The 9,310-nt window shown below is 37.7% G+C and overlaps 3 protein-coding genes across 4 annotated transcripts; 2 read left to right on the top strand and 1 right to left on the bottom strand.

Annotated features, from left to right (window-relative positions):
• The first annotated feature begins 214 nt into the window (after positions 1-214).
• Positions 215-3,415, top strand: LOC113344712 (probable mediator of RNA polymerase II transcription subunit 19b). 2 transcript variants are annotated; one of them, XM_026588646.1, is made up of 7 exons: positions 215-390; positions 569-649; positions 1,352-1,415; positions 1,923-2,212; positions 2,347-2,541; positions 2,698-2,757; positions 2,910-3,415. In XM_026588646.1, the coding sequence occupies exons 3-7, from the start codon at positions 1,385-1,387 to the stop codon at positions 2,958-2,960; spliced, it is 627 nt and encodes a 208-aa protein (XP_026444431.1). In that variant the 5' UTR covers positions 215-390; positions 569-649; positions 1,352-1,384; the 3' UTR covers positions 2,961-3,415. The 2 variants fall into 2 exon arrangements, with proteins under 2 accessions (XP_026444431.1, XP_026444432.1); XM_026588647.1 differs by lacking the exon at positions 215-390 and having other exon boundaries at positions 419-649.
• Positions 3,416-3,463: 48 nt separating this feature from the next.
• On the top strand, positions 3,464-4,905 carry LOC113344711 (ribosomal RNA large subunit methyltransferase E-like). The gene is made up of 4 exons (XM_026588645.1): positions 3,464-3,920; positions 4,008-4,109; positions 4,204-4,450; positions 4,539-4,905. The coding sequence occupies exons 1-4, from the start codon at positions 3,696-3,698 to the stop codon at positions 4,676-4,678; spliced, it is 714 nt and encodes a 237-aa protein (XP_026444430.1). The 5' UTR covers positions 3,464-3,695; the 3' UTR covers positions 4,679-4,905.
• Positions 4,694-6,954, bottom strand: LOC113344710 (protein FIZZY-RELATED 3-like). The gene is made up of 6 exons (XM_026588644.1): positions 6,311-6,954; positions 6,088-6,210; positions 5,715-5,999; positions 5,204-5,626; positions 5,036-5,104; positions 4,694-4,956 (listed from the first exon to the last, which is right to left on the bottom strand). Exons 1-6 carry the CDS (start codon positions 6,827-6,829, stop codon positions 4,903-4,905), a joined length of 1,473 nt encoding a protein of 490 aa, XP_026444429.1. The 5' UTR covers positions 6,830-6,954; the 3' UTR covers positions 4,694-4,902.
• Positions 6,955-9,310: the final 2,356 nt, after the last annotated feature.

Genomic DNA, 9,310 nt, shown 5'->3' with positions numbered 1-9,310 from the left:
ACACAATGTTAAAATGACTTCTAGAAATGTCTTCTGAAGCACCTGTAGTTGTACACTTCGGTATCCAAACATGCTCTAATTACCTAGACACTTTTACCCTTGTGTTTATCTGCCCAAATATCTTTTTTATGGGCTTATATGTAATCTTATTCGTGAAAAGGAATACTAAAGTGAAAAGGGAGAATTCTTAAAGGAGAAAAATCCCCCGTTTGTCTCCTCTTTGTGCTTCTTCTTGACATATCCATCTTTTTTTCTCTCTTGAAAATCCAAAATACTAGTAATAGTAATCGAATCAGTCAATTCCAATTTCCTTTCTAGATTTTGGGTCCCCCAGAGTCCACATTTGTCATCAGATTCAGAAAATCCCCAAACTTTTTAATTCTGTAGTTGGTAAGTATCTTAACTTTCCCCCTTACTTCAGTTTTCAATCAATTAGGGTTTTTGTAAACTCGAATTCTAGGGTTCTTTTGAATCTTAGTTCTCGTTTTCTTTTGTGGGTTTTGCTTTGTTTTTATAATGGCTGCGAATTTTGTTGACAGTTTGAGGTTTTTGATTCAATTTGTTGCAGAAAGGAAACCCTAATTGCGAGTGTGTGGGTTGGGAATTTCACTAACAGGTTATCAATTGGGGCTTATATGGATGATAAGAGGTATTTATTTATCTTTCACTCTTTATTTTCCGCTGTAAAGTATCAGAGGGGGCAGCACCTTCAAAATTCAAGTGTCTGGGGCGCAATCCCCTTTGGCTTTGCTCGTTCCCGCTCCTTTTGTTGAGACTATCCTGTTATTTTAGTACTATAAATATATGATTGCAACAAGTTGAGCTCCACAAAACATCATGCATCTCTATCTAGATGTTGTCAATTCATGTCAACTTATGATAACACCTAGGGTTTAACAGAACCGTAGTTGTTTTGAATAATTCAAGAGCTACTGAGAACAATGAACTAAACTGCTTTAGAGAATGGGAAGTTTAACATTAGGTAGCTAGAGAAACGGTTAAATACTTCCAGATAAGATTTCTTTTACTTTTGGAAGAACCTGTGATACCCAAGTAGCTTTGTAAATCTACTTCATCTGGTTGCATGAGCATCTGATATCTCCGCTTCTCGATAGAGCACATCTTGACTTATGTTATAGTACCGTATCAACATCTTTATTCAATATCCTAATGGAATTTGGTATCATTTGCTAGCTCATGTTAAGTACTAAGTATAAAAACTGTTTATTGAATTTAAATTGAGTGATGCAAGTGGGTTAGTGTCTCTGCCCTGTTACTGCTAGGGGATTTTACTCTAAAAATTCAAGTAGTATAAAACATATGGTGTGACATTGTGATTTTGTTGCCTCAGATAAGAACACCCAGCCGTTTTGCTGCTGCAGTAATGGATTCTGAAGGAAAGAAGTTTGGAAGAGGTGATGAACTTTGGATTTCTTGAGTGTTTCTTTGCTCTTCTCTTTGGATTGGATTACTTGGTTTTAGTTTGAAGTTATTCCTGTACTTGGTCGTGAAAAATTGTGATTAATTTTATGAAAATGTTGCATGAAACAAGAACTTTGTAGGGTGCTGGTTATTCGTTGCTAAATAAAACAGAGGTATATCAGCAGTTCACTAGAAGTAAGTTAGAGAGTTATCTCATTTCAGTTGTTAGCCATCAGTGTTAAAACTGAGGTCTGTTATCATGTCTCCTTGCGCTTATTTCTCGAGTCTTCAGATTTGTACAGTATATGAAGGTCCAATCATCCAAGTCAAACTTGTAGACGGTTTCTGTGATAGAGATTTTAGACCATAATTTTGTGCTAGTATTAGTTACTTTTTGTGTACATACAAATTGGTACTGCTGTTCATGTTGGGTTTACCAATTTAACATTTTTGAGAAATAGGGATTAATTGGGTATAATGATACGATATACGATATACAGGACCGAGGGAGCTTACTGGGGCTGTGGATCTTATAAATCACTACAAATTGTGGGCACACCATGATTTCTTTTGCAAGAGATCGCTTCCTTTGTCAATCTCGGATACCCACTATCTTCACAGTGTAGTTGGAGATACAGAAATTAGGAAAGGAGAGGGAATGGAGTTGGACCAGCTCTGCCAGACCACGTCATACACAAGAGAGACTAAAGCTCGCATACAGCCCTTTGATATGGATATACTCAAGCAAGCCTTTCTTCTGAAGGAAACAACCCCCATTGATCTTCCTTCAGTAAGAAAATTCAATAACCTGACTTTGGTCATGTCCTATATGCAACTACTCCATCACATTTTTGTTGGTAGCTCTGCACATGTGGTAATTATCAACGCTGAATCTGCTGATTGATATGTATCATTGTTCAACAGGAAGAGAAAGGGATCCCTACCATTGCAGGAAAATTAAAAGGTGAGTCTAAAGACAAGGATAGGAAGCACAAGAAGCACAAGGACCGGGATAAGGACAAAGAGCACAAGAAACACAAACATCGTCACAAGGACAAGGACCGAAGTAAAGACAAAGACAAGGAAAAGAAGAAGGATAGAAGTGGGAATCATGATAAGGTTTGTGGCGCCCAAACCTTTGCTTGTACATTGTATTGAGTCTATGAATTAGGTCACTTGGATCACCCTAAATCCCAACAGACTGACTGTTAATTGTCATCTACTTGTTGATTTGCCAACATATGTGTACCTTATTTCGTTATAATTTAATTTCAGAAGAGGAAGCATGATGGTGGGGAGGATACCGGTGATGCCCACAAACACAAAAAGAGCAAGGTAAAGAATGAACGAATGTTATTTTAGTTTTTTTTTTTCAAGTTCACTTGCTCTGATAAATGTTTATGCAATCCTCCATTTCCTTCTTTGACTCGCTCAAAAGATTCCAGTTGTTGATTATAAACCCTGCATGTTTTCCGTGATCTTTTCAGCATAAAAGCTCAAAAACCAGTGAAATGGTCGGAGTAAAAGTCGGCAGCTGATTACTTTTAAGTTTTTCTTCATTTTTGATGCCATGGTGTACAAATGAGAGGAGAGGTTCATTTCATTCACTACACTTCTTACACTTGTATCCAGATCTCTGCCTTGGTTCTTCTTAAGTCCAGCCAGTTAAAGAGGTAGAAGTCCCAGATACATAGATTTTGCAGATTTCTTTTTATTCTTTCCGAGAAGTCTTCAAGATTAAGAGTCAGGGTGGTCGCACTACCAGGAAGACAATAATTTTTTCGGCTGCAGTTATCAGCGCCGCCATCGAATTTCAAAAGTTAACACACGTGAACTGTGATTAAGAAGAGCATATTAATTTTAACTTTTTGAGAGCGTCATGGAACTAGCATTAGTCTTATAAGTGTCGAATAAGTTTTAAGTTGGGAATTTTGGTTATGTAAATTGGGAATTTTGGCATGTCTCCTGATATACTAAACACTCCATTTTGATACGACGAATGATGCACCTCTATAAAGCTTACCAAGTTTATGCACCTTTTCCCGGGCAGAAAAAGGTGTTCTAAGATATCATGGAATGCGGAAACCATCAAATTCCTTCATTTCCAAATTTCTGAACTGACATAGTTTATGCCCGACCTTGATTCAGAATTCTCTTGTATCAGCATAAACCATACTGAAACCAGACCTTAGATTCAGAATTCTGCAATTTAGCTAAAACCCTCTATCTGCCACCGCAGTCCTAAACTGATAGAAATTTAGCGAGAGAGAAAGATGAGTGGAGGTACTGCAGACTTCTTCTACAGAGAAGCTCAGCGGCTTGGCTACCTGGCAAGATCTGCCTTCAAGTTACTCCAAATGCAACAACAGTACAAATTGATAAAACCAGGTGGTTCTGTTCTTGATCTTGGTTGTGCACCTGGTGCTTGGCTTCAGGTTGCTTGCCAGAGCTTGGGTCCTCTTAAGTCAGGTGGTGTAGTTGTTGGTATTGACCTCAAGGTGTTTGATCTTTGAACTCTGTGGAATTTTGAAATTTCTAATACTCATGTCCCTCACTTCCTAACATATAATTTCAATATTGTGCAGAAAGTGAAGGTTCCAGGAACTCATTGTGATGAAAGAGTTAAAACTGTTTGCGGCGATGTTATGAATATCGAAAGAAACAAAATCAGGGAGCTCTCTCCTCAGGTATATTGACAATAGCCCATTTTTGCTCCTGCTTTGCAAGTTTGCATTACATTGGAACTTACTTATCCTTTTCTGTGTTTATTTGATGTTGCAGGGAAAAGGGTTCTCAGTGATATTGTCGGATATGTGTCCATCAGTTTCAGGAATCACAACGAGAGACGCAGCTTTATCTGTTGAGTTGGGGACACGAGCTGTTGAGCTGGCTGTAGGTGAAGGTCTGTTGGTTCCAGATGATGAGGAGGATGCAATGAATAGTTCAGGTGGCGATGCAGACGCTGAAGGCGTTTTGCGACCTGGGGGTAACCTTGTTATAAAGCTTCTTGAGAGTGAAGACACTAAAGGTTGTGAGTTGTGACTGCCATACACATAAATTGAATTTTAGAAGTTACAGCCCTTTCTTATCATTTTTGTTGGTGTTATTGCTTGCAGAACTTGGTGACTTTTGCAAACCGCGTTTCAAGAAGGCATCATGGTTAAGGCCCAAGGCAACAAGAGCTGCTTCAAGAGAGATCTATCTGATCTGTCAAGGACTTGTTGGTGACACGAAAGAAACTTCGAGCAAAATGTAAAATCTTTACGAGACATATGGTAATCAGTGAAACTGGTATTGCTGACATAAATTTTTAGAACATTTGCTTTAGTTTAAAACTGGAAAAGAATTGGCATTCTGTTATTGCAAGACAACCTTCTTGTTTCTGCTAAAATTTACATGCTGTACAATTTTTCTTATGAATGAAAACGTATTTGTATTATATGATATAAGTATGAGTGCTCTGATGAGGAGAAGTTGACTTCATCGAATGTGAGTTCGTCCCATGGACCAGACTTTTGTATCGCGAGCATGTGCCTGTTAAGAACAAAATCTCATTAGATAAATTGCGTTACTGGTTTTGAGACATTTGTAGTACTGACAACCCCATACATACCTGATTTCTCAGAGAAGGGAAAACATTCCAAAACCGCAAAGTTTCATCTCCTGCACCTGTTACGATTGTCTGCAATCAGTGGAAACAGATGAGTCAATATCTGGAATTCATACTAGACATCTTCATGGATTAGCATACAATTGCAAGAAAAGAACTCTGGGACAGTACCTGTCCATCAGGCGACGTTGCAAGATAAAGAACTCTCAAACTATGCCCAGTTAGGGTTGCAACCTTCCCCATTGTTGGGTACTTCCAAACCATAATTTGATTCTGGGAATACCCATGAGTGCTAACTATCTCATTCACATTCTTACTCCATGCTAGATTGCAGACCTGACTGCCAGTGTCAACAAAGTTCAATTGGTTTCCATTTGCAGTGTTCCAGATACGAATGCATCGATCAGCAGTTCCACCTCCGGAAGCTAGAAGGCCGTTCTGGTGAGGCGACCATGCTATGGCCTTAACGGCAGCTGTATGTTCTGTCAGCTTTAAAATTGGTTGCTGAGAATGCTGGTTCCATACCAATAGCTGATTATCATTCCCACCAGATGCTAGTTCCCTGTCGTCGTGAGACCATTTCAGCCCACATACCTGGAAAACAAAAAGTGTCAGATACACTGAATTAAATGGCTGTAGAGCTTCAGTTCTACAAATCAAGTGCTAGCATAGTAGCCGTTACCTCAGATTTATGTCCAACAAGCTTGCTAATGTAATCACTTGAGACACGAAGATCATGCTGAAGTATATTACGGTCTCTACTGCCGGAAGACAAAATTCTAGAACTCCAAGCCAATACACTAGTTCTTGTTTGATGTCCTGACATTGTCCTCACTCTCTTACACTGAGTTGCATCCCAAATCTGAACTTGACCAAGACTAGTACCAATCGACAAAAATGATCCTTCTTTCGTCCATTGAACCGAACACACGCCATCATCAGGTCCCAAATCGCATAACTTGGTTACCTGAAAATCCAATAACAAGGAATTTAACCACAAATTTCAATTCCACAAGACAGAAAATCGGCAAAATGAAAAGTTGCAGGATTTTCACCTTGCTAGATGTTGCACTCCACAGATAAACACAAGTGCCCAATGCCACTGCAAGGACATTTTGCGAGGACCAATCGACAAGATTCAGGTAGTAATCATCTTGCAGTGCAGGTGCATCCAAAATCTGCAATCAAATTAGCAACCCAAATGAGCAAAATATTTGCAATCGAAGAACCATTGGGGGCATATGCCCCAGTGGCCTATAACTTGTTGAAAATCTTTACCTTAAATGGCGTCTTGGATATCTTTCTCTGCTGCTTAGCTGGTGTAGAACCTCCAGGTGAAACTCCGCCGACGTTATGACCTACAACGGTCGGAGAAAAAGGCGAACTCGGGGTCGAATTCTCCGTCTTGAACCGCAACATATTCTTACTCGGACTGCTCACCGGAGATCCAGAACCTGCAAAAGAAGGAGAACCAAAATCAGGACCAAACAATTCAGCTTTCAATAACCTAGCATAATTCTCATTTCCGCCTTCTTTCACCGGTGAATCGGTTAAACCGAATGTATGTAGCCTTGACGAAGATCTACATGGGATGAATCTATCACTACAAGTAGCAGATTTTGAAGGTGATCCTAAGTTTGAAATTGAACGGAGTGATGATGGTGATGATATATTTGTATGTGATTGAAATGAAGATGATGATGATGATAAAGATGGTAATGCAAATGTATCTAAGTTCATTCCAACTGGGAGGTTTAATCCAGTTTTTCTCCCTTGATTTGGTCTTGATGAATCCATTTTTTCTGTGTGGGTTTGATTTGATTCCTGTACTTGTTGATGGGTTTTGAATGAATCTGAAATTGAATAATTTTTCGATCAGGATTCAGATCGAAAAATCACTGTGAAAAAACGGGTTTAGTTTTGTTTTCTCAACGGTTACTTTAGGAGAGAGGGTGTGAGGGTTTTTAAATCTGAGAATTTTTTCCAACGGTCGATTTTTTATTCACATTTATTTTATTGCAGCGTATTTGGTAATCTTAGGTTAGGCATGTGGTACACCTTTACTTCATTTTTATTTCATTTTTTCTTTTTGCTAACTTTACTTCCTTTTTGTATACAAGAATAATACCCCATGAATTATACATATATAATACACCTTAGCCAAGTGTTGATCATTGTGGAGAACTGGAGATAAGATTTTACAGAAAAGCCTGAAGAAGAGCCAGTGAGGTGAAGTAAGAAAAAAAAGTGTGCGGATGTACCTGTAAGAAGTTGTGAGGTGGTGAAGAAGGACAAGCATCTCAATATTAGCCAACTTACTGCCTGGACACGAATGGACTCCATTCCCAAATGGCATGTACGCAGTGGCGGAGCTAACTAGTAACAAGGGTGCGCACTGCGTAAGTGCGACCCCTTGTTTTTCAAAATCTCTTCTAGTAGGCTTAGTTTTCCAAGCCCAATGAAAATTCTATACACTAGATGCGTCCCCTTAAATCCAACTTAACAGATCTACTTCAAAATTACAAAAAATAAATAAATAAATAGTAATCACCGAAACCATTAAACAGCCAATTGGGAACTTTGGCATATGAAAAAACAATCACTGTTTCCGATTCATTGAAATCATGTGAATGTAAATACCTAGTTTTGTTTAGAATCACCTAGTTACTTTTTGAAGCGTGCTTATTTTCTGGCTCTGTTTTGTAATTGGATGGATTTGCATCTCTCAAATCTCATTCATTAGTCTGTAGTTCTTTAAACGATGCTTTTCTTCATAAACTGTTTAATTTATCTTCAATCTTCATCTTTGTTCAGGTATGTATGTCTATGGATAGGTTTGTAATCAAGAGAAAGAAAACATCAGAATTTCCTTCATCTTCTGTTGCTCCTAGTCCACAACAAGTGCCTTCAATTTGTAGTGCTCAAGTACCTTCATCTTCTAATACTCATGGTCCGCAACAAGTACCTTCCACCCCTGCTCCTAGTCCACCAGTAGCTTCAACTTCCCTGGATGAGTTTTTGATTTTGGATCTTCAAGCAGACCCTGGAACGAAAAAACCGATCTCAAGTTATAATGTGAATGATCAAGTCAAATTACGACGAGCATATATGCAAAAGGGTTTTTGCCAACCAAAGAATTTCACCTTTTCGCAAAACCTAATTGGATCGACAAATCGACCAACAATTTCGATGAAGCTTGGTTCTTAAATCATGAAAAAAATTTGCGAGTTCAAAATTGAATTCGACGGCTTTATATCCGTCGCGACTTGACCACAGTTGGGATTTTAAATAAGCCGGATATTTAGAGATGTATCTTCGTCTTCTTCAAGAAAACAATAGCTTTCGATAAGAAGTTAAAACCATGACCTGGTTCAGCAGTGACAGTTGACCCGCAAGTTAGCATATTTGTTCTCATATAAGTTCATTATACAGAGAATTCAGAAAGCAAAGGTTGTCGATTCTAAATTGAAAAAATATAAAATTCAAGAAGTAATCTAATTATGCTAACAAGTATCACGTTAGATTAAGGTATAAACTATCAAAAAATTAGAATTATGCTGCCCAAAATATTTCCGTCTATATACTGGTAGTTCACTTCTTTGTACAATTGACAGCAGTTCGATAGAATAAGAAGAAAAAAAACTAAGATTATAAAACATGAGTCATCCTTCCCAACTGTATTCTTTTATGTTTTTTGATGTGATTTGTAGATAGTGGTAAAAGTGGTTCAATTCTCAGACTTGTGAAGGATATTAATTAGACTTAAATTCTAATATTAAATAGAAAACTCACTAAAAATTATAACAAACTCAATCAAAATTGATATCAATATTAAAACAGCATTGAGGCTAAGATTCCACAATTTTCCAAGTTTAAGGTGATTTAATCCAATCTTTGTATCATGCAATTTTCTTGTTCAATTTGATTCTCACTATTGCAACAAGTAGATTTTCAAAAGCAATAATTGTAAATACCAAACATGAAGCATCAAGAGTCTATAAACTAAGCATACTCCATCAAAATAGATCCCAATCACTCAAATAAAAAGCATATTCAATAATAGTCCAAGGCAAATAATCATAATAATAATTGCAATAAATTAAATTAAATAGATTGTACCGCTTTTTGTTGGAAAAATAGCTTCCTCTATCGCCTCAGCAATAGGGTTTAGCTCCTCATACCGAAAACAGGTTCAAAATAATAAATCATGGCTTAAAAGGTAGTTTTATTGAAGAGAATATATAAAACAGCAGATCTGCAACGGTGTATAGATGTTAA

Source organism: Papaver somniferum, unplaced genomic scaffold, assembly GCF_003573695.1.
Source record: "Papaver somniferum cultivar HN1 unplaced genomic scaffold, ASM357369v1 unplaced-scaffold_79, whole genome shotgun sequence".
NCBI classification, from domain to species: Eukaryota; Viridiplantae; Streptophyta; class Magnoliopsida; order Ranunculales; family Papaveraceae; genus Papaver; species Papaver somniferum.
Note: the sequence above shows the minus strand (reverse complement) of the source record. Positions and strands in the feature narration are given on the sequence as shown.

Coding starts and splice junctions, on each gene's coding strand:
- LOC113344712 (XM_026588646.1), top strand. CDS start 1,385: ATGGATTCTGAAGGAAAGAAGTTTGGAAGAG. Junction 2,213..2,346: donor CCCCCATTGATCTTCCTTCA/GTAAGAAAATTC, acceptor ATTGTTCAACAG/GAAGAGAAAGGGATCCCTAC. Junction 2,758..2,909: donor ACAAACACAAAAAGAGCAAG/GTAAAGAATGAA, acceptor TGATCTTTTCAG/CATAAAAGCTCAAAAACCAG.
- LOC113344711 (XM_026588645.1), top strand. CDS start 3,696: ATGAGTGGAGGTACTGCAGACTTCTTCTACAGAGAAGCTCAGCGGCTT. Junction 4,110..4,203: donor TCAGGGAGCTCTCTCCTCAG/GTATATTGACAA, acceptor TTGATGTTGCAG/GGAAAAGGGTTCTCAGTGAT. Junction 4,451..4,538: donor TGAGAGTGAAGACACTAAAG/GTTGTGAGTTGT, acceptor TATTGCTTGCAG/AACTTGGTGACTTTTGCAAA.
- LOC113344710 (XM_026588644.1), bottom strand. CDS start 6,829: ATGGATTCATCAAGACCAAATCAAGGGAGAAAAACTGGATTAAACCTC. Junction 5,627..5,714: donor TTGTTGGACATAAATCTGAG/GTAACGGCTACT, acceptor TTTGTTTTCCAG/GTATGTGGGCTGAAATGGTC. Junction 5,105..5,203: donor CAACGTCGCCTGATGGACAG/GTACTGTCCCAG, acceptor CACTGATTGCAG/ACAATCGTAACAGGTGCAGG.